This window comes from Polypterus senegalus, chromosome 8, assembly GCF_016835505.1.
Source record: "Polypterus senegalus isolate Bchr_013 chromosome 8, ASM1683550v1, whole genome shotgun sequence".
In the NCBI taxonomy this organism is placed as follows: Eukaryota; Metazoa; Chordata; class Cladistia; order Polypteriformes; family Polypteridae; genus Polypterus; species Polypterus senegalus.
The window spans coordinates 149,821,944-149,849,652 of record NC_053161.1 but is presented as its reverse complement, the minus strand read 5'-3'; the positions used below and the strand labels follow the sequence as shown (position 1 = coordinate 149,849,652).

Here is a 27,709-nt window from a genome sequence, read left to right as displayed (position 1 = left end):
TATTATTACAATAGCAGTGTCATCAGCGAACTTTTGCACAGGGCAGGACTCCGAGTTGAATTTGTAGTCCGATGTATATGGGCTGAACTGGACCGGAGAGAGCACAGTCCCATGCGGTGCTCCTGTGCTGCTGACCGCAATGTCAGACCTGCAGTTCCCAGAACGCACATACTGAGGTCTTTCTGTAAGATAGTTCATGATCCATGCCACCAGGTATGAATCTACTCCCATCTCTGTCAGCTTGTCCCTAAGGAGCAGAGGCTGGATGGTGTTGAAGGCACTGAACAAGTCCGGAAACATAATTCTTACTGTACCACTGCCTCTGTCCAAGTGAGAGAAGGATCGGTGTAGCATGTAGAGGATGGCATCCCCCTCTCCCACCTTCTCCTGGTATGTGAACTGCAGAGGGTCGAAGGCTTGGCAGACCTCTGGCCTCAGGTGGTGAAGCAGCAGCCGCTGCATGGTCTTCATCACATGTGATGTCAGGGTGACAGGCCTGAAGTCATTCAGCTCACCAGCACGTGATACTTTTGGGACTGGGGTGATGCAAGATGTTTTCTAAAACCTCAGGACTTTCCACAGTTCCAAGCTCAGGTTGAAGATGCGCTATAGAGGACTCCCCAGCTCCAACGCACAGGCCTTCAACAGTCATGGCGATACTCCATCTGGACCTACTTCTTTGCTTGCACGAATTAAACATGTACTACGAAGATATTTCAATGTTCCTTAAAAGTTTTGAAAAATCGGCATTTTAAGCTTACAGATTTTATGTCTGATTTATGTACCGGAAGAAGTTGGTGTTCGCACAGGTTTATGCATCTGGAGTTTTTTGTGCATACACACATTTCTGCTTTTGTCCGTATGCCATGTTATAGTTTGAATTCTTTGCACGGCGTTATGCATGAGGCCCCAAGTCATCAGAAGTGGAGGTCTACCTTGGCCTACCAGTCTCTTTGTGATTACTGACCACACCAGTGCATTCTTTCTTCTTAATGATATTTCAGAGAGTTGATTTAGGTAATCATAAGGTTTTACCAATGTCTCTAATGGCTCCATTCTTGTTTTTCAGCTTCATAATGTCTTCTTTGATTTACATAGGCAAAGGTTTTGTCCTCATTTTGAACAATGACAACTACAGAGGTAGTCTGTAGGTAGAATCAAGCCTAGATATCATATGCCTGCACTGATGTGGCAATGAAACATGCTTGATAAATTACAAACACCTATGATGCCAATTGTCCCAAACATGATAGTGTCCTGAAATGGAAGAACAGAAGTGTATAAAAAATGTAATTTTTACATGGTGTGAAGGAAATGTATGCAAATACAATTAAATTAGAGTCTACAATGTACACTTTAATCATGTCTGAATTGTTTGACTTGTAATTTTAACTGTGAAGAAGAGGGGTAAACAAGGATAAATGTGTCTTTGTCCCGAACATTATGTAGGTAGGTAGGTAGTACATTTTCTGAACGCCATTCACAGGCAACTTACCATTCATGTAAACATTATTGAAAAAGAAAGCAGATGTAAATTGATTCAGCATGTTTGTTATTTTAAACCTTTTTTATTCATACAATCAAAGCTGCTGAATTTTTCTTATTAAATATCAACATAGAAAGATGAAAAACAATTAAGGTGATATATCCAACAATATATTTCAATAGGCACACATTAACTGAAGTTAATTCTATTGTGTGGTGTAATACACCTAGGAATGATTATATGCAAAGTTTGGTAATTATATTACTTCATGATGCTTTATACAATGGGACAAATAACAGTGTTCCTATTCATTTTTTAGGTCTCCTGAGAAGGACGTTTTGGTTGCCAACAACAACAGCAAAGGTCTCTCACAATCCTTTGAGAATCTACTTGATGACACCACATTTGGCCTTATACAGGTATTTATACAGGAATAGTGAATTGCTGCACAGAGGACACATGCAAGAAAAAACACGAAATCAAATTTTTAAAATGAGGAGTCATTTTGTTTATGTTAAATAGTTATCACAAGGACTTGTTTAGTTTTATCCCCTGAATGCAAAATGGCTTACAGACTTGAATATAATTGTTGGCTGAAAACATTTTGGAAAAATAGCAAAGAAATATAATAGAAACATAAACTCACAGTAAGCAAATAAAACACCTAGAACCAAACACCTGTCTTAATTGGTATCAGGATTTCTATAACATTTAGAGACTAGCTGGCCTGTTTTTCCCATGGGACTCCTGTTTGATTACCCTTCCTAAACAACTGTTTATTATTTTCTTGCTTACCTGCCTTCTTTTTTCCGCTCTGCTATTAAAGTATTATAAAATTATTGTCTTTTTCTTCCAAATTCAACTAACACTGGCAGGAAACAAACATTTTAAAAGTTCCTAATGTTCATCTCTGAGCTACTTTCTTTAAAATTACTTCACTTCAGGGAGCATATTTGGATTTCTACCATGGGGACTACTATGGGGAGCGGTGTCTACCTGATCGGTCCTTTGATTGCAGTTTTATGTATTTCACGCTCTGTTTCATGACATTTGTGTGGATCATTGTCCCTTTGCCATCAGCTTTTCTTGGGGGCTTGCAGTTCTAGGGTGATCACATCTGATGATTGTCCACTGTTTTGTGCAGTAACCACTGAGCTGTGGTAATTATGTTTACATGTATCTTATATTATTTCCTACATTTGTGATGGATCAAACCTCCAGTGGCATCATTGTGCTTCTGTGGGTTTCTTCCTGATTTGTGGTTGCCTCTCACCTTCCCTGCTTTGCTAATTTGTCTTTTAGTTGGCTTGCCATTCTCAGATAAGTACTGGCTTTCCACTATGCTGAAATACTCTCACAATAAACTTCTGCATATTAAACAATTTGTCCAGAGCAAATGGTCAGACTGAAATGTCCTAAAAGACATTGGTATTGTGCAGCACCCCAAATTTTTGTACTGAGAATTGGGCCGGTGCCATTATCGGGATACAACTGTGAAGTTCACCGGCAGCACTTGTTCTGGAATATATCATAAAGAGGGTTTTGGGAATAAGGGTGTCAGTGTGCCACATCTGTGCTACATTGAAATAAAGTCTGGATGTGGATGTGTGTACAAAGAACTCTTAGCTGCTAACAGTGCTTTGTTTAACACAAAATTTGTCATTGTCAAAGCAAATAGTACTGTCAGAACTCATTACAGACTGCAACCCTGATATGCTAGGTTTAACTGGAACTTGGCAAAAATCGAATGTGTTTGCATCTCTAATTGAGGTGACTACATCCAAGTTACATTTACATTACAACAGCTCATAGCTCAAGACAAGATGAGGGGGGCTGTGGTAAAGTGAGGTCTGCCGCTGATTGGCAGTCCATGGCTGATTGGCAGGTTTTAAATAAGTAAATAATAATTGACAATTGCGTCTTCGGGTGGGGCATGGTAGTGTGGTCTGAGCAGTGAGATGTGGGAACAGATTGCCCAGCACTTCATGCACACGTGCAGGTTCGCCTGTGTCCCTCATTAGCACTGGAGCTGTGATTATTGCAGCTGTACCTCACCCCACTTTAAAAAGGGAAGTGCGAGTGTTAGGGGAAAAGAGAAAGAGTATGGAGGTTAAAGAAAAGAAGAAGACATGCAGGAGTGAGATAGAGCCAGTGCCTCAGTGAAATTTAAAACTGTATGGAATATAACTTTAAAATTTAAAACTGCAGCAAAACTGAAGTCATGCTAATTTGCACTAATTCTCTGCTTACTAACGTTTGCTCCTTTACAGTCACCCTTGGTGATGATGTGCTAGACATTCATTTTTGATTCTTATCTTTTTTATTTTACCCACATAAATCACAATAAGAAACTTTCTTTTTTCCACCCCCGTAACATATCCCATGTTGGCTCATTCCTCTCCTTTTCCAATGCTAAGAATCTTGCTTATGCTTTTATTAAATCTCACATGTGCCCCTTCTTATCTGTTATTACAGCTTAAGTTGGTTTAAGACTCTCTACTAGATTCTTTACACAGACCCGCAAAAGCGAGCACATAACAGAAACCCTGCTCTTCCTTCACTGGCTTCCTGTATCTTACATGACTGAAGAATACATTCTGTTAATAACTTATTAAACTGTAAAAGGTGTAGCACCAGACTACATCAGTAACTTCCTCCATCACTCCGTTCCTGTTCACCCACTAAGGTCCATTAATTTTGAGTGCCCCAAATTAGCCTGTGCTCTATAGGTGACAGAGCCTTCATCTCTATTCAACCCAGAGTTTGACGTGACCTACCCTAATATATGAGATAACAGACTCAACATATTCTTTTTAAAAAACAACTTAAAACACATTTATTCAGAAAGGCATTTAACTTACCCAAGATGCTCAGGATGACTTGTGTTTATTCCGCAAATTATATTATTTGTTCATGATTTTCTCATACTATTTGTATTTTTGTATTTTACTCTTGTTTATTGTGTCTTAATGTTTCTTTAAAAGTTTAGTATATCCTGTATTTATCTTTATTTAGTGTTATATTACGGACATTATATTGTATGTATCTAGTGTTGTTCCTACACTGTTATTTCTGAATTTCTGTGAATCATTTTGAATTAGGGAAAGATGTTATATACATAAAATTTTATATTATGTTATTATTATTAATGTATAATTATTATTATTATTAACGGATATCCTACTTTCATGACTTGGAGCATACCAACGAAGAGTGTTACTTCTTGCAGTACTCTGCTACTTAAAAAAATGTTTCAGGGATCATTCTTTCCTTTGCTGATCTATTTCTCTATCTCTTTCTGCCTCTCTTGCTGTCTATATCTGGTATGGATTTCTTCTCCATGTCGCTTCCACTGATTCTAGCCTTTTTCGAGCAGCTCAGCTCCTAACTTAATATATCTCATGATGTTACTGTAGAAGACAGCAAACATCTTGGCTTAAATTACCTGAAATGTTTTGATAATGTTATTCTTTTAAATTAGATGAATTGCTTGTTTCTTTTATTTTTTTCTAATCTCAAATTAATTTAATGTTTGACATTTTTTTTCTAGAAATTTAAGAAAGATCCTTATACAACAACAATGGGTAGTTTCTCTAAAGTTACAAAGTACCTAATTGATGCATTTCAAGGATCTGATCAAGTACATCAAGAACGACCACCAACAGAAATGGCAGACTTACTGAATGAAGCAATACCTGGACTTGAAATTAACCACCAGGAAGAGCCAGGATTTGAGGTTATTACTCGAGTAAGTCTCCGTACTCGTAGTTTTGTTTTTAAGTTGCTCTGTGTAATCTCCATGCCTATTTCTATTAATCTAAATATGTACAGTATATAAACAACCCTTTTTAACTTCATAAAAATTTTGATCACTACATGTGCAGTGATGACTTTATTTTTGTAACACAATGCTCCAACTTCAGATCAACAGCTCTTCTATATTGGAAAAAAAATATCTTGATATTTTCTGGGACTTTGACGATAACGATAATTCCAAGATAATGTATTATTTGAAATTATATTCAATTATATTTTTGTCATCTATAGCTTTACTTATCAGGTCTTTTTGTATTTTTAAACGTCATAATAAATAAGATCAATTTAACCTAAACTGCATTTTATAGAGGAACCCCAAATTACTCACCAATCACAATATGAAGCCTATGCCCAAAACAAGGTAGCCTCTTCCAGTTATTAATCCGTAGTGCACTGACACCATTAGCACTGCTGTCTGTTGTCATGCAAACCATGCGGTCTTCTCGCAGTGACCATGATGCCAGCACATCTTTCAGACCTTGTGCAGTGATGTCGCCAGTGTGATCTTGTGGGGAGTATAATGTTTGCAAACAGAAGCTTTGCAGTTGCAAGTTTTCTTCAATGAAATGCACCGTCAGGGAAGGGTATGGCTCGGATGTTCAGCTTGACCATAAATTCGTTGTTGTGGCAAAATGTGAAACCTTTTGCAGTTTATGCGTCAGAGTTTGGCAACACGAATCATACAACTTAGGCAGAGCTGTTTGACTGAAATATTTTCGGCCAGGCAGTGTGTACCTTGGGTCTAAAGTATTCAAAAGTTTAAAAATGTTTAAAACCATCTCTCTCAACTACTTGAATTGGCACCATATCTTTTGCGATGTAATTGGTGACCACGTTTGTTATGTCATGCCATCTGTTGCTTTTCTTGTTGTAAAGCACTTTTTTTGCAGAATGAGTCTGCTAAAGTTTGCTGAGTGTGTTTTTGTGCTTGTACCTTGGTTACTTTAGACTTGTGCTGGACAGTTGACTCCTTAAGCTTTTTGTATTCTGTACGCAGTTCGCAAATGGTGAAACAAGTTAGTTGTTGAGCTGTCTTTAACGGCAACTGATTTACCACATAGTTTGCAGATTGCCGTCTTTTCAAAACCAAACCACTGCCATGCGAGCGAGAATGAACCACGTCTGGCAATTAACTCTGACGATGTAGATGGCAAGGTTGTTTTATCATCTGTCGCTGTTTGTTCACTCATTTTGAGGCAGGGAGCAATGCTAACTTGCGGCTTGCTGGATGTGCACGCCTACGCAACTTGCTTTGTGCATGCTCAGTGGTCTATACTGTTACATTAGTGAATGAACTATGTTTCTTTTTTTTGCAAAGCCAGTTACATACTCGATAATTTAATCTCACACATCGTTTAAACAGCAATTAAGATATAATCGTAAACGATGTATATCGCACATGCCTATATGTATCTTAATTTTTGGTTCACAATACAATACATTTTTGAAATATCTTTTTCCATTATTGTTGTAGTTAACAAGAAAATCACAGAGTTCCCAAACTGACAATGTATTCAGCTATGGTTAAGTTTGTTCTACTTCAGTCTTAAACTGTTCACTCACTACTTCTGACTGTTTTGTTGGCTAGGGCTGTCTGTATGCAGGGTACAATGCGTAGCAGCAAACTGGTTTGTGCAAAAAAAGTTACATACAAGTACATAATAAAAGAACGGTGGTTAAAGGAAACAATTGTCACACACAGAAATGGAAGTTTGCTAATGTAATGAATGTGGAGATTGGGACAGTTAACATAGTTCTGTTTTTACTTTTTAAAGAGATTATTCATTTACTATTTTTTTTATATAGACACTGAGCTGCCAGATTTTTAGTCACATCCCCCACCATCATATAAATTCTATATTCTAACATGTCATGCATCACAATGGCAGCATGTAATATAAATCATGAAGACCAATTTTTATGCCTTCAGTTAGTATTCACTTAAATGTTGGATTAGGGAAAATGAGTAACCTTTAGTGACTTTGAAAGTGGAATGTCTATTAGCACTGGGCATGTTGGTTATTCCTTCCAGCTGGCTGCTGTCATGGACTTTTCAGGTACAGCCATTTCAAGGGTTTTCCAAGAATGGTGTGAAAGTCAAAAAAGTTGCAGTGATAGAAAATATCATGAATGAAAATGGCTTGTGGATTATGTAAGAAATGAGAATGGTGATAATTATACAAGTAAACAAATGGGCCACCACCAGGCATATCTCATCCAGATTTAACATGTGTGTGCAGAATGTTATTTCAGAAAGCACTGCTTACTGGAATTTGTCTTGAATGGGCTACAATGACCATGTCCATTGCTGATGTGATCTGCGAAAAACAAGGAAGTGTGTCTTCAGTGGACACAGAAGCATCAAAACTGGTCTGTTGAGGAGTGGACAAAAGATTCCTTTTGCATAATGCTGATTGCAGAACCAGAATTGGGCACAAGCCATTTCAACACTACAGGCCAGTGTTGTAAGTGTGATGATGGTGTGCAGAATATATTCTGAAAACTCAGTAGAGGCTCTGATATCCACTTGAAGAATGCCTGAATGGCAAAGTGTAACCAAACCTGGTTTCTGACAGTGTTCATCCATTTTCTGACTAAAGGTTATTTACACTAAGATGAATATTTCTTGTATGATAATGCACCATATCACAAGGCACATATAGAATGAGGCGGAAAGGTCTCTTTGCAGTAAGTTTGTGCAACTGAAATAATTTCTGCATGGTACAACATTCCTGAATGACACATCTAGCTTCTAAGAGTCCATTCCCAGACGAGTTCATGCTATTCTGAAGGCCAAAAGAGGTTCCACACACTGCTAGAACTGACAACTCAGAACCTATGTATGTTAAATGATGACGTTTGTGTAACAAGCACAATGAGATTTGAGTGCATTATGAAACTTATCAAGTAAAACCCCTTGAATATAAGAGTTCCTTGTATATTATATCCATACATACCAAAATAGGTTTGGGCTGTCTTTGACCCTCAACAATAAAACTAGTGTAACTGAAAATATACAGAGAATTACAGTTAACAAGGATATTTGTGTCTGCATCTATGGGTAAGAGGTAAAACAAAGCAGAAAACATATCTGAATGGAGCCCTATGTCAAGTTCCTAACACTGGTCATTTATGTAGGTCAGTTTAGATTCAAACCAGAGGAAACTGACATAGACATTGGGCTTACATGCAGATTCAGCACAAATAAAATTTTTACTTTTATTCAAGCTCAGTGTGTTGGAATGTTCCATGTGGCCAATGTCCCACTTATCCAATTTTCTGTAAATTTCAATGTTATTATAGGATAAATTTTTGAAAGCAGTTAAAAGTATTAGCATGGGAGGAAGGACTACTTATTGGTTTACCTTAAAACATCTTTGTATCCCTTGTTTTTCCTGCTAACTTAGTGTTCTATTTTGGAAAATGTTTACAGCTCTTGTCCTCTTTATACAGATGAAAACCATGCACCTCATTCTACAATAGATAAATAAAGTAGATACAGTAAGATATGCATATCATTTCCAATATGCCCTGCACATGGTTGCTTCAAACCTTGTTCTTAGTTCTTCCACTGGCTCCTTAACTCTCAGGTAAGTAAGCAGCATATCATTGAATTTCAAGTTTATTGTCATTATTTACACTCATTTTCAGGAATTGCTTAAATAATAGCCTTTTGGATCTGTTCTTGCATATTGGAGTATGTGCTGCTCAGTAATATTAAGGGAACACTTAAGTCATATCTCGATTAATGAAATATTCAAGGGGAATTCTTTGCTGAGTAATGCTTTCTAATTTGTTGAGAACAAAAAGATGCAACAGTTGTCAGTGGAAAACAAAATCACCAACCCATTGGGGGCTGGATGCAACATTACACCGAAGATTAAAGTCAAAACTTGAAATCACAGGCTGATCTAAATTGTATGAATTTTATCATGGCAACTCATAGTGTGATTCAGTAGTGTATATGGCCCCCGTGTGCCTGTATACCTGTGCCTGAAAATGTCTGGGCATGCTCCTGATGAGACAGCTGATGGTGTCCTATGATCTCCTCCCAGCTTAAAGTCTGACAGTGGCTCTGAGGATTTCATCCCGGTATCTAAGAGCAATCAGGGCACTGTTGCCCAGCATGTGAAGGTCTATGCGATTCTCTAAGGATATGCCTCTCCTGAACATCACTGCCCCACCTCCAAACTGGTCATGCTTTATGATGTTGCAGACTGCATAACATTCACCATAGTATCCAAAGACTCTTTCGGGTCTGTCACATATGCTCAGTGTGAACCTGTTGTTATCTGTGAAGAGAATTGGACGCCAATAGTGGAGCTTCCGTTTATGGTATTCTATGGCAAATACCAATCGAGTTGCACAGTGATTGGCTGTGGGCACGGGTTCCACTGGAGGATGTTGGACCTTAATGCCACCCTCATGGAGTCTGTTTCTGACAGTTTGATTAGAAACATGCACATCAGTTCCTAGATGGAGTTCAATTTGTAGGGCTCTAGCAGTGTTTCTCCTGGTCATCCTCGCAGAAAGGAGCAGATAACCATCCTGCTGATGCCCTACAGCACTGTCCAGCTATACATGTTTAATGGCCCATCTCCTCCATACTCTTGAGACTGTGCTGTAAGACACAACAAACCTTCTTGTGAAGACACATATGAATGTGCCATCCTGGTGGAGCTGGATTACCTGTGCAATCTGAATCTGCTACAGGTACTGCCTCATGCTGCCAGTAGTGACAAGGACAATAGCAGAACTAGATAAGAATCAATTAGGAGAGAGCAATTGTCTTTGGCCACCTCCTGCAAAACCATTCCCTTTTTGGGGGTTGTCTCGCTGTTGTTTCTACAGTGTACCTGTTGTCACTTTCATTTGCACCAAAGCAAGTTGCTTATGCTTCCTAACTGGACAAATTGATATCACTAAAGCTTAACTGACTTGATGTTGGGCTGTGATGATTAAATGTTTCTGTCATTTTTTTTTTGAGCAGTGATGCTTGTCTTTTCAGCTGCTTTATTTGTGTTGTCTGCTTGAGAACAGCGATATGACCACTAAGATTCCTTGTATATTCTTCTTATATCTTTATGGATTAGCCTCGGGGTACTCTAATTTCCTCTCGCATCCACAGAGACATGCAGGTTGTGTTAAATAGACACTCTAAACTGTCTGTATTGTTAGTGTGGGTGTATGTGTGTGTGATCTTATGGATGGGCAACCTGTGCTTGGTTATTTCCTGCCTTGCATCCAGCTCTGCTAGGTTAGGCTCTGGTGATTTCAATCATTAATTGAATTAAGAAAGTTTTAAAATGCATGTATGTACAGGTAGTCCCCAAGTTACGGACATTCGGCAAACGACTTACAAACGGGGCTGCAGCTGCTCCATCATTTGTCTGGGGGACACGACACAGGCTCCTCAGTAACTGCTGCTCCATCATCTTTGGCCTGGGGGCGATTTTGCTGCTTGCGCAGGGTAATGTCACTCGAGCGGCTCCGGTTGGTGAATGGGGCGGTGGGAGCCACACCCCATTCATTCTCAGTGGGCGGCTGGGTGTGCGGCAAGCGGTGACCTGGGGGCCACAGCTACCGCTCATGTGCAGGATGGAGGCTTAATGGGGCGGTTCGCTGCCCACCCACCACGCCACCGCAGCTACTGCTCCTGACTGCCCCTGACTGCCCCGTTCGTTCTCGGTGGGCGGCTAGTGATGTTGCAAGTGTTGACCCGGTTGTGGCTGAATGGAGGCCATTGAGGGTGAATGGGTCGGCGGGGGGCAGCATTGTTTAGTGTGCCTCGGGTGGCTGCTTGTCGAATGGGGGTGGTGGTGGGCGATTCACTACCTGCCTTTGGCCGCACCCTGTTCTTTCTCAGTTGGCAGACGCTACAGGCAGCATACTGTATGCAAGTGGAGGTGACTGTGTGGTGGGCGAATGGTGAATCGCCCCACACCACCCCCATTCATTCTCAGTAGCAAGCCTGCTTGTACTGTTACGTACGTAGCAGGAAGTTGTCTGTCGTCAGTACACCAGACATGTTGACAAGGGGTGCCTTCCTGCTGTGATAGTGTGTACAGTGCTGTGCAGAAGAGCTGATCTTAACATTTTGTCTTCATCCTTCAACAATGTCTCTGAAACACAAATCTGATAAAAGTGCTGGTGATACAATAAAGAAGAGAAAAACCATCACCATGGAAAATAAAGTAGAAATAATAAAAAGTTCAGAGAGAGGTGAAACTCCAGCATTCAGTGGCATCACACTTGGTTACAGTCGGTCAACAATAGCATTTATTAAAATAATTTACCTGTTCCAACTTACATACAAATTCAACTTAAGAACAAAACTACAGTCCCTATCTCGTACGTAACCCGGGGACTGCCTGTATTATCTTCTTTGTGTGAAATCTGATACTCCATCTGATTGAGCTCTTTCCACAAATGTAATAAAAACTTTTCCTACAAATGATTTGTTAATATGTACAAATTACAAAACAGCATCCTTATTGTTTGCGAATGGCAACTGACACAAGACATAATGACAATTCATATCTGGATCAAATATGTTTCATTCAAATTCATAGCTTCCATATAATGCTTTTGTTAATAGGATTGTTTTTCCAGACTGACTTATAGTTATGGAGACCAAGAAATATATATATATATTTTTTTTTTCTTTGCAGGTTGACTTAGGTTCAAGGCCAGACGTCCAGAGGAAAGAGCCTGTGACTCTTGAGGACTGGAATGCAAATATGGACAATGAGGGAAAAATGCAAAACGTTAATTACATAAAGCACAGTATTTTCAAAGGGGTATGTTAATTTGTTTCTAGACCTTTTACTTTTTGTTTTGATTTTAGTCCATTATGTACTGTATTTTTATTACAATATGTACTGCAACATCACATGGACATCGGGGACAGTGCCTCTGGATTGGCAGACCGGGGTGGTGGTCCCCCTCTTTAAGAAGTGGACCAGCTCTACACCCTTAGCAGGGTCCTGGAGGGTGCATGGGAGTTTGCCCAACCAGTCTACGTGTGTTTTGTGGACTTGGAAAAAGCGTTCGACCGTGTCCCTTGGGGAATCCTGTGGGCGGTGCTCCGGGAGTATGGGGTACCGGACCCTCTGATAAGGGCTGTTCGGTCCCTGTACAACCGGTGTCAGAGCTTGGTCTGCATTGCCGGCAATAAGTCGAACCCGTTTCAGGTGAGAGTTGGACTCCGCCAGGGCTGCCCTTTGTCAACGATTCTGTTCATAACTTTTATGGACAGAATTTCTAGGCGCAGCCAGGGTGTTGAGGGGGTCCGGTTTGGTGGACTCAGGATTGGGTCACTGCTTTTTGCAGATGATGTTGTCCTATTTGCTTCATCAGGCCGTGATCTTCAGCTCTCTTTGAATCGGTTCGCAGCTGAGTGTGAAGCGGCTGGGATGGGAATCGGTTCCTCTAAATCCGAGACCATGGTCCTCAGCCGGAAAAGGGTGGAGTGCCCTCTCAGGGTTGGGAGCAAGATCCTGCCCCAAGTGGAGGAGTTCAAGTATCTCGCGGTCTTGTTCACGAGTGAGGGAACAATGGAGCGTGAGATCGACAGGCGGATCGGTGCGGCGACCACAGTGATGCGGGCTCTGCATCAGTCTGTCATGGTGAAAAAGGAGCTGAGCCGTAAGGCAAAGTTTCTCTCAATTTACCACTCGATCTACCTTTCTATCCTCACCTATGGTCATGAGCTGTGGGTAGTGACCGAAAGAACGAGATTGCGAATACAAGCGTCTGAAATGAGTTTCCTCCGCACGGTGTCTGGGCTTTCCCTTAAAGACAGGCTGAGAAGCTCAGTCATCCGGATGGGGCTTAGAGTAGAGCCGCTGCTCCTCTGCATCGAGAGGAGTCAGATGAGGTGGCTCGAGCATCTGATCAGGATGCCTCTTGGACGCCTTCCTGGTGAGGTGTTCTAGGCATGTCCAACCGGGGGAGACCCAGGACACACTGGAGGGACTGGGCTATGTTTCCCGGCTGGCCTGGGAATGCCTCAGGATTCTCCCGGAAGAGCTAGAAGAAGTGGCCAGGGAGAGGGAAGTCTTGGCATCTCTGCTCAAGCTGCTCCCCCCGCGACCCGACCTCGGATAAGCAGAAGAGGATAGATGGATAGATGTACTGTATTTATTTGTGCTTTAATGTTGATTTAAATGAACTATTATAAGAGATAGTCTCTTCTTAAATTAAAAAATCCTTACTGTTGTTGTTTCCGGCAAAGGAGAACACTGCAGTCTCCACTAAAGTAACAATATTCCATTGAATTTCATTTGTTTTTGTATAACATATTTTCCATTGGCCAAACACATAATGCTGTTGTGGAAGTAACCCCAGAGGAAGACAGGAATAGTTCAATCAATCAGTCTTTATTCAGTCATAGATGACTACATGGATTCAATCTTTGCAAAGCAGAAGAGCAAAAGTTTTCCGGTTTCAATCGGCTTTAACATTCATTTTTCTCCCTCCCCTTACTTATGAAACAGCATCTAAGTATTTCATCAATTCTTTCATACTTTAGACATATGCAAATACTCATTACCTCATTCATTTTGTAAACTTGGCATATCCAAATATAGAGCTGCATAGTTGAATTTCAAAAGTGTTCCATGCAAGGCAGTAATCAGTATTTGCTGGGATGTTATTAAAAGTCATAACAACTCCCACACCCAGCCAAACTCACCAATCAATGTAATGTGCATGCTGTTGGGATGTGGAGGGTAGATGGAGTGCCAGGAGAAAATCCACAGTGATCATGTGCAATCCCCTCAGAGACTGTGTAGATATAGTAATTTGAGCTGATGATTCTGAAACTATTAGAAAAGCAGCACTTATTACTGCTCCACTGCAACCTGTTGGGATGTGTCAATACAAGATTCTCTGTATTTGATACCAGTACCAGTGAAATTTTACAATGCTGAATCCTTTGAAACCACAGCAATAATAGATATTCTGTTTGATGGCTTTGTATTAAAGTTAATCCATTATTGAAGTGAGCAATATTGTGTATTTTTCTGTATTTAAATATTGCAAATATATAAATACTAATCGTAACAAAATCTTTAAAATAACGATATACTGAATCCATTAAGAGGTTATCCAACTATAATTTAAGTAAACTAGTATTGACATTCGTAAATATTAAAATGCAGTGCAAGGCTTGAACTTTAATACAATTGCAGTAATGGGGATTCCCCCTAGTGTAACAACAAAGGGAAATATAATATTGAGGGGATTTTAGCATAGGGTTTATAAAGAGTAATATTGTCCTGATCTACCTGATTTATATTAGCATGTGCATGTGTTTATGCCTGCGTTCAAATCCAGAATTAGAAAATGACTTTGCCTGTCGCTACCTATACTCAATAATTCAGCCATGAAGTATGCTCTTTTGCTTATTCTGCTAACAGCATGTTTCACTGATTACATGACTCTGTTAACACAGTGCATGTTGTATTAATTGGGAGATGTAACTTATCCTTCGAAGCATATAAACACTAAATTAATTTTATTTTGGTATTAACATATGCAGCTGATTATGTCATAGCCAGTATAGAAAAGTCAAATAGCCACTTAATTTGAATTTTACCTCAATATTTACTTCCTACAACTGTTAAGTTGCCAGTTTTCCCACATCTAACACTCCAATATGTGTAACTGTGGATGCATGTGAGGTCTCTGCGGTGCCCTTCACCTGCTACTTTAGATAAGTTAACTAATAGAGCACAACAAAAGTCAGTTTTGGGGAAAGCAGTTATGTAATCATACATAAGATTAAACTGATTAAACAATATTATCTGCAGATTATTATTGTAACACAGCATTTGAGCTAATTAATAACATAGGAAAGTTGCCCTCACTGATGTAAACATGTGGTGGCTTTAGAAATTGACAGTGGCGCTGGGAGGTGGCAGGCTTCTGTGGTTTAAGACCCTCTCTTGCACCTAGCTCCAATCTTTTAGTCCCAGATATTGAACATGCACAGCAAGCCCCTGATCTTCTTGCCCATCGTGTACCGTTCATATTCCCATTATACAATAAATAAGTTCTTTTCTTTTCCAAGTTTTTACTTATTTATATAATTTTAACAAATCACTGTGTTTTTACTAATATTGATAGCTCGATGGAGAACTTATTTCAGTTACATTTCTCCTTTCATAGGGTAATATTGATACAGATTTAATGCTTGTATTGGACATTTTATGTTAATAGATATTCAATGTAAACAAGTTGGCACTTATGTTTTTGAAACTTTGTTAGCTAATTAGTACAAAAATATCAGTTTATGTGACTTCTCTATTTTCAAGTGCTGTATACTGAAAATAAAACACAAATCATCTTGCAATAAAAGTTCTACTGGATATTGTATAGGATACTATACAATTTTTGAAATAATTTGCACTGTGTTAATAAAAGTGTGTGCTGTTGCATCTAATTTAGTGACATGGTTTTACTTTAAAGTTCATGGGTTAAGGATTAGACTCGGGGTTGGAGTAAGAAGTAAATATTTCTTTAATCACATACCATAGAAATTATAATGTAAATTAATTCCATGCTAGGAGTATTAAATGCAAATGTGTTACAGGTTTTTTTCTTCAAAAAAAAATGTTGTGTACAGTACATTTTGCAATTAGATTTTCATTCCTATTGTAAACTGGAATTATAAGTTAGTCAAGAAGACCTCTTGTTACAGTATACTGGGGCAGACACTTTACAATCCAAAGAGTCCTCTTACAGTCAGAATTGTTATCTGATCAACTTTCACTTTCACCTGTATTAACGATATAGCATACAACTTGCATAAAAATAGTTAATGTATGCTAAAAAGTTGCATTCATTTTGCTAGATATATTTCCATTTGTAAAATATCATCAAAAATTTAATGACAATAGAATTAAAACATCCTGATTTTCATTTGCTACATTATTAATTAAAAGAGCTGACTTTCTTAGGGACTTTGTCATGTCGCAAGAAAGGAAGCCTGGAAGTTTTTATTGGGTTATTATCCTTGGGATAGCACTAAAGAATACAGAAAGGATCTGCAAAAGAGAAAAACGTGAGTATTTTTTTACTTTTTTTTATGTTTGGAAATTGTTTTTCAGCTTTGCATAGTTATTATTTCAGTTTCTGCAGTTACACAGTCACTGCTTTCAGTTATTTATACATTTTTTGTATTTTTAATTTTAATTTAACTTATGTGCTCATTGTCTTTTGTGAGGAAAGAGCCATAGAGCCAATGAATTACAGTTGCATTAGATTATTTCACAATAGTGATATGAGGCGACAGGAAAGCGTTTCTAATGTTTTATTGTTCAATTGTCAGTAAAGTGTAAAAACGAGATGAATAGATATTAAAATTATTTAATAATTCCCTTTATATCTGATGCTGAATGGATTTAAAAATGTGTGTTCTTAAAAATAAAATGTGATTCAGTCTGTATAATTTTTTAGTGATGAGTATTTCAGAATGAAGTTGCAGTGGAAATCTATAAGTGAAGAACAAGAAAAAAGAAATTCAAGATTGAGAGACTACAAAAACTTAATAGGTAATTTCAAATTATAGTGTAGACTGAAAAATAACACACTTAAGCATTCACATTTTTTGTCTTAGTGTGAAATATTTCTTTTTGTTCTTGTTTTTTTAATAGACAATATTCTTTAAAATTCCTTATTCATTAAGTTAAAAGTGTATTTAAGAATTAAAGGTTGTGAAAATACATTTCAGTTTTTGCAATTTAAATGCATTTTAATAAATAATTATGAAATTGAGGGTCATCAAAAATTGGCCAAACAAACATTATAAGCAGGGGAAACAGTTCAGTGGCAGAGTACATGCTTTCCATGTTTGAGGTCTTGGGTTCAGTCCCTAGCTCTTCCATTAGTTGTTTCAGGGAAGTTGCTCACCATTTCTTATTAGATCCAGTAACATTCTTTTGGCTTAAGGGTCAATCATGTACTAGAGGACATCAGTGGAAATTAAGGGGAGGTAAATTTAAAACTGAAGCAAGGACGATTTTTTTAATGCAAAGAGTTGTGAGACTCTGGAATAAACTACTGAGACATGGAGTTGAAGCAGAAACTTTAACAACCTTTAAGAAAAATCTTGATAAGATACTATGACAGCTTAGCTATTAGCTAAACAGACATTCTTGATGAACTGAATGGTCTTCTCTCATTTGGCAAATTTATGTTCTTAAGATTTAAACTATTTAGCCCTTAAACTTTGATCTCAAATGCCAGTGAGGACAAGGAAAACTTTGCTTTTTGAAAATGCTGAAGTATGATTGTCAGGTGCTGTTTTCAGTTTTGTCTCCTATGATCTTATCTTTAGTGTGGGATAGTCCTTTTATAACTTCTCTTCATCTACTGTCAGGTATTGTTCCTTGATATACTCAAATATTTTGGTGTATTTATTTTGGCAGCATTCACAGTGCATTTGTAACATTCAAAAGCAGTTGTACATTATTGTCTGCCCACACAAAGAAGTCACTTTTGGTTTTTTTTATATTCTTTTGACATGTCAGTTTGCTTCAGGTTTTACTCAATAAAAATATGCCATTCTTGACTGGTAAACTGCTCATGTCCAATAAGAAAGTTTTATGCCTTAGTTCTAGTTAGTGTGATTCCTTGAAAACTTTTTCAGTGGATGCTATGTTCTGTTTGAAGGTATATGCATACATGACAGTAGAAGTGATGCCATTAACTAGTGCCAGATTTCATCTTGTGATCTGTGGATAAATGCATCTCCAGGACAAAAGTGCTTCAAAAGTGCTTACTTAATCAACAGCCTAAGGCCAAGTTTACACTTCACGCAACGCGTGCTCCTACGGACGCTTCTGCTACGCAAGCTTTGTACTGTTTGTACTTGCACACGTACTTTACGTGAGTCTGGAATATTCCACCAGGAGGCACTGCAAGGTATCATCACGATGAGAAAACATTTCACTGTGTTGTGAATTACCTGAAACATCCATTAAATTGCGAGGAAAACTTGTCACAATATCTATGAAAAGGATGGATGTTCCAAGGATACGTCCATTCCAGCAAGCTGGACGGGGCATCAGCTCATCAAAAAAGTGCATAGCAGCACGCACGTACACTAGCGTCATTTTAGCATCACCATATCCCCAAACCTTCATGTCTTTGGAAGGAAAACGGAATACACTGGAAATCCACTATGAAAACATGCAAACTCCAGACAGGGAACACCAGAGATATTACTTCCTGCAAGCAAACCATGCTGCCCCCATATATGTAATTATTAACAGTATTCATTATTTAAGTGAAGTTAACAAATTATCTGTAAAATATAACATACCTACTTTTAACACATTTCATCATGAAAGTGATATCAAGAATAAATCTAAGGATTCTAAATGTGTGGAGGACTGGGGTATCATAAATTTAATGTGTTCTGTGTGGCGATTGCTCCCTGCCGCTGCTGTCAGTTCAGGAGGAAGCCCCAGAAGCATGTTGGGTCAGTTTTAAGATGACGTTTATGACGGTCTACTTTGATGATAAAATAAATTACAAGATTGCAAATTACAAGGTGGAAATTTCGAGATTAAAGCTGAAATTTCCACTTTAATCACAAAATAAATCTTTTCACTGTTTCTCTTTTTTTTTCTCTGTGAGTCAAATACACTGCTATACATTCTGATGCTGTTTTGAAGGAACAAAAAAAAAATCACAAAAGATGGTATGTGAGACCTTTAAAATGTATTGTGTCATTACATTGGGGAATATGCAAAGCTTGAATATAAAAACACCACAAAAGCATTTGTGTGTCGGCATCACCACATCGAACCGTTCATCAAACATTGAAGCACACACATCGATCCTGTAGGATATGCAAAGTGGCTTGCTGTCACATGTAAACAAGTAAACAAACTCTGATGTTCCCATTTGACTTGATTATGCTGTGCCCGTTTTTGCTTGTACTGCAAATTGCGAATGCATAGCGTTAATTTCTGAGGAAGTGCTCAAATGATGCGTCAAATGAACTGTGGGAACGAGTGGCAGCCATGATGCATGCGCATACACATTCTGAGCGTGAAGTATAAACAGGCCCTTAGATCTATTTGCAGCTGTAATGCCATATAGAAAATGATGTCATAGGATTAATGAAATATGTAACCAGTGTCACAATCCTATTCTAGATGACACAATGCGAGTATGTAATCTTAGTCAAACTAGTTATAAGCGATTCCTTTCTTTAACAAACATGATAGTAATTTCAATTGCATTTCTTTAGTTTGTCTTGGTGTGCCTATCATACTTTAATGACATCATATCTCTGTTTACAAAGTTGTGTCAAGGTTTAAAGTACTGTATAATACAATAATTACAGTGTCAGGTCAGTTTTGGGAGCATGCACTGGTACATCGCATTTCTGCACCCACCACACAATGAAACTGCTCGGGATCCCGGTTGGCAATCTCCCAGACAGACATATTACAGTGTATATCTAGTGAAATTCTTGGTTTTTCAGGCATATACTGTGCTCCAGGCAGTTATGGGGAATAATGTGTCTGTTCCAGCCCTATAAAATTTTTTGAAAAAGAAAAAATAAATCATGCTCTGATTTCATGTTGTTAATTAAACTAGTTTATTCATTATATCCTTCACTTTAGTGATTGGCATTACTATGCAATGTCTCCTACAGATAATGCAAAAATCAAACCCAGCTTAGAATGTCACTGAAAAGGATTTAGATGGACATTCTCACTTTTTTCCTCATATGTGGATCCTGGAAAAAGAATTATTGGGGCCTTTGGGTAGATTTTCACTCCATGCACAATCCCTTCAAATATGACACACTTAATATAGCACAATGTGGTGTTAGAACAAATGGCAGAGGTAACTGCAATAATCAATGTGAGGCCTCTGCATTCCCATCTCATATCCTCACTTGCCTTTCATATGTAACTCCCATTTATGTTACATACTATAAAAATGTAAAAATATTAGCAGAAAAAAAACATTAAATAATGCTTCCAAAAATTTTGGTTTAAAAGAAAGATTTCCATATTTAAGATTGTATTCACTTATTTCCTTTCATTTAGTACTCTGGCCAAAAAGCTTGATTTAAGATTTTATTTATTTTTCAATTACTAATTTAAAGACCTGCTATAGTAACAAGAACTGGTTTGACAACTTTATTAAAGTTACTGTGATTCAGTAGTACAATAAAATAGGACTGCCATATTAGGATTGTAAATTTTTTTTTATTTGCTTTTTTGTGTATATGTATTCATTCATTTCATGCAATTTTCTAAGAATAGACTTATTCTGATTGCAGTTTGCCTGTATTTCTATATAAGAGGAAAAGAATGGGTTGATCTCTCATAAAGCTTTGCGGTTGATAGAAAAATCATTTTTTTAATGTTGCTAAAATAAAGTATTTCTAGAAAGATTTTTGGTGCATATTGCTGAAGTGTTTTTAAATGAGAATGCAATTCTGAATTAAAGATAGGACTTATGGCCACTAATTAAGGGTGTTTTGGGGGTAAGACTTCAATTAAAAAGTGTAGTCCCAATTAAGCACACTTCACTGTTGTTTACAAAACATCTTTCCAGAAATGGTTAATTTGGTATGTTGTGCACATATGACCAGAATAACTGACATTAGGCTTTGGAGTAATTTGAGATTTATTTCATCTGCATTTTGATATTATAGCAGACTAGTCATCTAACCTTGTATGAATTCCATTGTCTTTAAAGTAGGAGCTTTTCTGGCAATACTATATTCGAGTTAGTGCAGCATAGGTCTTCATGTGATTATAATTTATGTTACTTTTCATGTTGTTGTTCTTTTAGGAAGGGACCGATTTAAAAATGCAAAATTTGGCACTTAGGATTGTGGTAGTAACCCCCGAGGAAGACCGGAATAGTTCAATCAATCAGTCTTTATTCAGTCATAGATGAGTACATGGATTCATGCTTTGCAAAGCAGAAGAGCAAAGTCCCCTTTTTTCAATTGGGTTTTAATATTAATTTTCCTCCCTCCCCCTTACTTATGAAACAGCATCTAAGCATTTCATCTTATATAACGCAAATCGGCCAACCATTTCTTTTTTGTGTACGTATCAAGAGGTGCCCCAAAGAAGGAAAGGTCATCTTTCCTGTGTCTAACAGACGCATTCCTAAAGAAGGAAGTTATCCTAGGTCACTTTACTGCAGCCTGTCTTATGACTTATGACAGACACCTGTATGAATAACCTGCCGTTATAATAAAACAGTTTTTAACCCTTAGTAGCTTGCAAGCATTTAAATTTTCTTTCACAGGATAAATGTTTGTTGCTTATTATTTGCAAGCCACTGCAATATGTTGTCTGTGTAGTTGAATACTTAAACGGATACTAAACCTATAATGGTGTTATGTAGGTATGAATTTTATAGTCGGCTTTGTGTTGCTCTTTGATTTTGTAGCCTGTAGGGACAGCTCTTGAGCAGACAGCTAGCAACCCGCCAATCACTCTTAAAAACAAGCAACAGATGGTAAAGTATAAAAAAAGGATTTTATTAAAAAATTTAAGAAACAGGCACAGGGATAAGGAGCCACAAGACACATAATAATACAGTTAGAATAACAAAGAATTATGTCTGCCTGGGCCTGTCTACATTGATCACTTTACAATTGCTTCTCTGCCTGGCCTAGTACTTACTCCTATTTCTCTCTTCCTGTCATCAGATGGACTGGTGATTGGAAGGGGCTTTTGTGCATGAACAAAGGAAGACAATTGCTCGGTAAAGCACAAAGAACATCACAGTGTGTCCTCACATATGTAGGCTAATATTTATTCAAGTAAAACAATCTTATACAGTATGTCTTAGTATATTGCTCAATCATTTCACAAAAGTTTAGTTATTTTCTAAGGTTAGATGTTTGAAAAGTGTTTGTAAATGGGAAGAAGGTGCATTATTTAAAATTCATTTCTATCTAAACCAACAAGGAAACTATTGAGCCCAGTTGCAGATGCAGTTGTGACTGCTTGCTCTTTACAGCGGCTATTTCCCATTAGCAAATGGAGCATGTGGAACTAAGGTTAATGCAGATTTCTGAAACAGTAAAAATAACCTAACATTCATGTTTGAATCTTTATAGCATTTTTGACCCTCTGTCAACTTCATCTTTGTGATTCAGGTACAGTATAGTACAGTAATTATAACATACTAATCGAACAAGCATATCACTCAACAATTGATGCTCACAAAAGCATAAAAAGAACGTAAATTTCAGTCATTTTGAACACTCTTCATAATCCACAACTTCTTTTCTTAGATGAAAATTTCATGTGTGAAATCACTTGGCCTGAGAAGTTGCTGGGTCACTGTGGTTTCAATGAATAAGTGAATCTCAGTAAATTCCTAGTATGGTTAACATGAGAATTTTGCAACATTGTATGTGTGACAGGGACAGTTATTGAAGTGTTATTTATTACCATCTCAACCATATACTGGTTTATATATAGAGATTAAATTACATTGAGTCAGGGCCATGGTGCAAGATACAAAGGGCCATGTAACAGAGACAAAGTGTGATTTACAAGAACATCTAGATTAGGCAATGTGTATGCAAGGAAAAATATAAAAGTAAATACACAGCATTCATATGATTGTTTTAAGTCTACAGTAGCAGCACTCATAAGAGTATGGTTTATGTAAAGCTGTTCTGTGTACAAGTACAAGAACATTATTTAAGACAGTATCTACAGTATGCTAGGAAATGTAACAGTAAACATACAATAAATATGCAGCATTGTGCAAAAAGGTGTACAAGAATGTTAGCAGCTGACTACACAAATGCAATAAACAGTGGTGTACAAAAGTATCCAATCCCCTTGAAAGTTATCATTTTCTGCTTGCCAAAAAATTTGTGCACATATTTATCCAGTCAGTATTTTAATGTGAACTCTTAAGCTATAACAGTACATTTCCAAAGTCAAAATAAATCATTTTCTGTAGATGCTTAACTGAAGAACTGCTTCTCAGTAGATGTATAGAAATGGGTGAACTTTTGTGGATAATTGATGTCTGCTTTTATTTTTTGAAGTGCACAGCAAAAAATTTAACTAGATTTTTAAGAATGTTGTAGTACTTATCTGATTCTTTGAAATACATTTTTGATAAGTAATTTTAATTTACATCTTCCAGTTGGATTGTATTTCAAACTTTTCTACAAGGTAACAATTCTGTTATAGTCTCATGATTACCTTGTTAAAGAATATGATGCTTCCCGGAAATATTTCGTTTTTATGCTTTGTGTCTTTTTGTGATAATCATTCAAAGAGAAGATTTATTCTGGCATTTAGAATTGTATACAGCTAGCTTTACTGCTGCTGTGTTTTTCAAATGTCACCTGATTGATATAATGATGGCAGTAGCTCATGGGCATTTTAATCAGTGTCTAACACTAAACAATTTTGTTCTTTACATCTTCTGAATTAATAACTTTAAGAAAGTGCCACTGAAAATAGTAGTCTAGTATTGTTCTTCATTTTGTTTTGCGTAGAGGCATATCTACTTAACTTTTTTTTTGAGTTAGCTGCTGTATTGCTTTGCATGGCTGTGTAGTTGCTTATTTCAAAAGAAGCACTTACATTTTGAAAATTATTACAATTGTTTACCTATAGTTTTTCAATCATTTTTAAGTTTATCAGTTACTTGGCTTTGTTATCTTGAATGCAGTAAATTCTATAAATTAAAAAAAAAAATAGTTTTCATCTATACTAATAAAAGGCAAAGCCCTCACTGACTCACTCACTTACTCACTGACTCATCACTAATTCTCCAACTTCCCGTGTAGGTAGAAGGCTGAAATTTGGCAGGCTCATTCCTTACAGCTTACTTACAAAAGTAAGTCAGGTTTCATTTCGAAATTCTACGCGTAATGGTCATAACTGGAACCTATTTTTTCGTCCTTATACTATAATAGACTTCTGCTCGATGCCCGTGGGAGGCAGAGTTACGCCTCCCACGTAATTTAGTGCCTGCCCATATAAGGCTGTCTTGTCAGCGGCAATCCAATAGAAACACTGCTGCTAAATATTCACGGGTGAAGGACTGTGCTTATGCAGAGGAAGATCAGATGGTCAGGGTGGTGTTTGGCACATACTCAGCGAAACTGCAAGAGAAACTTTTAAGAGCCGGGTCTTAGCTAACATTAAATACAGCCATGGACATCACACGAGATGGCACCAGCACTGCTGGGAACCTTCGATGCATGTACACCAAGCGGCTCACATGAAATGACGCAGTGCACAGACAAAAAGCAACAGTTCCAAAGAGTGCTGAACAAAAACTGAATTACACAATTGAGAAGGCAGCAAAAAAATATGAAGCGTGTGATACATACAAGCATATTCATAAGTGCAGCTACTGCGGAAACAAAGCACACTGTGGAAAAAGTCAATGTCCCGCTAAAGGAAGACAGTGTAAAAAAAAACCTGTGCATGCAGTGTGTCACATCTCAGATAAAGAGGAAGACGAGCTGTTTATTGTTGCAGTAAGAAACGAATCGATGAATGAAACCTGTTATCTTTACAACGATTGACAAACACGGAATGTAACTTGAACACAACAAATCCTACAAATACGAACCTGATTGAAAGAAATAATGATAATCAAATCCTTGATGACAGCAACACTCATAACACTCACAAAACAATTACTGTATATTGACAATCATGTTACGTTATTTTTAAAGTGTTCCCTTTTCTTTTTCATAACTTCTTTAACACACTACTTCTCCGCTGCGAAGCTGCGTATATATATATATATATATATATATATATATATATATATGTATGTATGTGTATATATACCCTGATTTACATACTCTCAAATAGACAAACCACACGCTGTGGCGCAATGGTAGAGGCTTCGCCTCTAGCGCCGACGTCCGAGGTTCGATTACCGAGAGGGGGTGCACTGAGTATGTACGAGCGCTTCCCGATTCATTTTACCCTCGCATCCCCTTGGTTTGAGACGTATGAAAAAATATGTGGTTAACGCAGAAAGACAGATCACCAATTGAAACTTTATGAATAATGGATACTTTATTCGCCATCAATGATTGTTTTGGTAAAGCCATACTCAGTGTATTCATTAGATGAACGGTAAAAAAGTAAGAGCGAGGGGAGGGTGACTTATTGAGGCACGCAGGCGAAACCACAATAGCACGCCGGCTCAATGTAGTGCGCGTCAACTCGATCTGAATTGCACGATCACATTCGAAAAAATATATCTTTTCAGGTTCTATTTAGTCGACACAGATACCTTTGGTTGGAATGTAAGGTGAATTTACTCTTTACATTTGTATGGTGAAGAAAAATTTATGCAATGATGCCTACATTTAACTTACATTCCTACCAAAGATATTTCTGTCAACTAAATAAAAATTCCTTCTATTTAAAATTGAAATAGAACTTGAACAGATAACGATAGTTCATAATATCCACGCAGACTTGCACGTAAGAGCGGGAGTCATCCGTTTTAACAAACAGCGTATTGCACTGATACGAAATAGCCTGCCCAATTAAAATATTTAGGAATGTTTAAATAAATTAAGATTTTGTACAAATAATGTTTTTAATTTTTCTTCCTTGATGGATTCTGGCACCCCCAGCAACAGTTGCTCGCACCCCAAAGAGTGTATGTGTGTATATATATATATATATATATATATATATATATATATATATATATATATATATATATATATATATATATATAAATATAAATATATATATATATATATATATATATAATATATACCGGGAAAGACCCAGGACACTTTGGAGGGACTATGTCTCCCGGCTGGCCTGGGAACGCCTTGGGATTCTCCCGGAAGAGCTGGAAGAAGTGGCTGGGGAGAGGGAAGTCTGGGCCTCTCTGCTTAAGCGGAAGAGGATGGATGGATGGATACATTTAATATAATATAATATAATATAATATATAATTATAATATATATGTGTGTGTGTATATGTATATATGTAGATATATATGTATATGTAGATATGTATATATATATGTGTGTGTGTGTGTGTATATATATGTGTATATGTATGGATATGTATATATATATATATATGTTTATTTGTGTGTGTGTGTGTGTGTGTGTATGTATATATATATATATGACAGCAACACTCATCACTCACAACAGTGACAAAACGACTACATTGACAATCATGTTATGTTATTTTCAAAATGTTTCCTTTTCTTTTTCATGACTTCTTTAACACACTACTTCTCCGCTGCGAAGCGTGGGTATTTTGCTAATCTTTAATAAAACGAAAGCTCTTTTACATTTTAACCACACACATTAATAGTTTAGTGAAGCAGTGTATTTGTGTCTTATGTTGTTTTTATACTGTTTTCATTGTTTTAAGACTTGCAAATAAGAAATTCCTTGTACTATACTAATAATACTGCTTTATATCTGACATAAATAATACATTTGAACCTAAATTCTTGTGGATGATGTTGTGTTTTTTTTTTTTTTGGTGTAAATTTCTTCCATTACAATTTACTGTTAGGTCAACTTCATGATTTCAGTTTGTTCCTGATGCACCCTATTTCATTCCAGCCCCTTCATGCCTCCCAGGTTTCTCACATATAGTAAGCATGACATTGAAATGACCTGCAGCTTTGAGGACATTGACCTCAGTATTGGTGAAACAGAAAATAGTACCTTTCTGTTGACATGACAATTTAAATGTCACGTACTGCACAGAATGTCTGAAAGGATAGAAATTACATTTGTTTAATAGGTCACTTTATAATACGTATTATAATATGAGTCCAATAAGTTGTCTTAATGGGCTTCACTGCCCACATTAAAACTAAAAGTGAAAACAATTGAATTTATGGCAATCAGTTGTCAGTTTAACAGTCATTTGAGAAGGTTGAGACATGGAATCTAGACTACCTAAAAGCAAATTCCAGTCTTCTGACCTTCACAGGTACAATACACCATGCTGCCATTTGACACAGTTATAAAATAGTTGAGTGTACTTTAGTTTTCTTAGATTTGTTTATGAAAGTAAGATATCTGGAAAAAAACTTCTAAGGAAAAAATCACATAATTTACTTTATCTATGCTCATTTAAAACATCAGTTTGTACAGAAAAATGGTTGCAGTTTGCGCATAAACAAAATGTATAAATACATATATCGGGACTGGCTAAAATAGTATCATACTGGCATTATCAGTTTTCATTATAAGCCAAGAATTTGAGTACCAAATCCCTACTAGTAAAGTAATATGTAGAACATCATTGCAGATGCTGACTTACCAATGGCAGCAAGGATGACATAATGGATGTTTCAGGGGTGGCTCCTTTTATCTTTTCTAAGGCAACGTCATTGGCATTAGGAAAATAGTTTAT

The 27,709-nt window shown here is 37.3% G+C and overlaps 1 protein-coding gene across 1 annotated transcript in view; it reads left to right on the top strand.

Moving 5' to 3' along the window:
* The window catches only part of tbc1d15 (TBC1 domain family, member 15), a 131,855-nt gene that overhangs the window by 75,383 nt on the left and 28,763 nt on the right, over positions 1-27,709 (top strand). Inside the window, exons 6-10 of the mRNA XM_039761918.1 lie at positions 1,806-1,905; positions 5,037-5,234; positions 11,974-12,102; positions 16,267-16,370; positions 16,766-16,860. Of these exons, the coding sequence (XP_039617852.1) occupies positions 1,806-1,905; positions 5,037-5,234; positions 11,974-12,102; positions 16,267-16,370; positions 16,766-16,860 (626 nt within the window). The remainder of the gene's footprint in view (positions 1-1,805; positions 1,906-5,036; positions 5,235-11,973; positions 12,103-16,266; positions 16,371-16,765; positions 16,861-27,709) is intronic.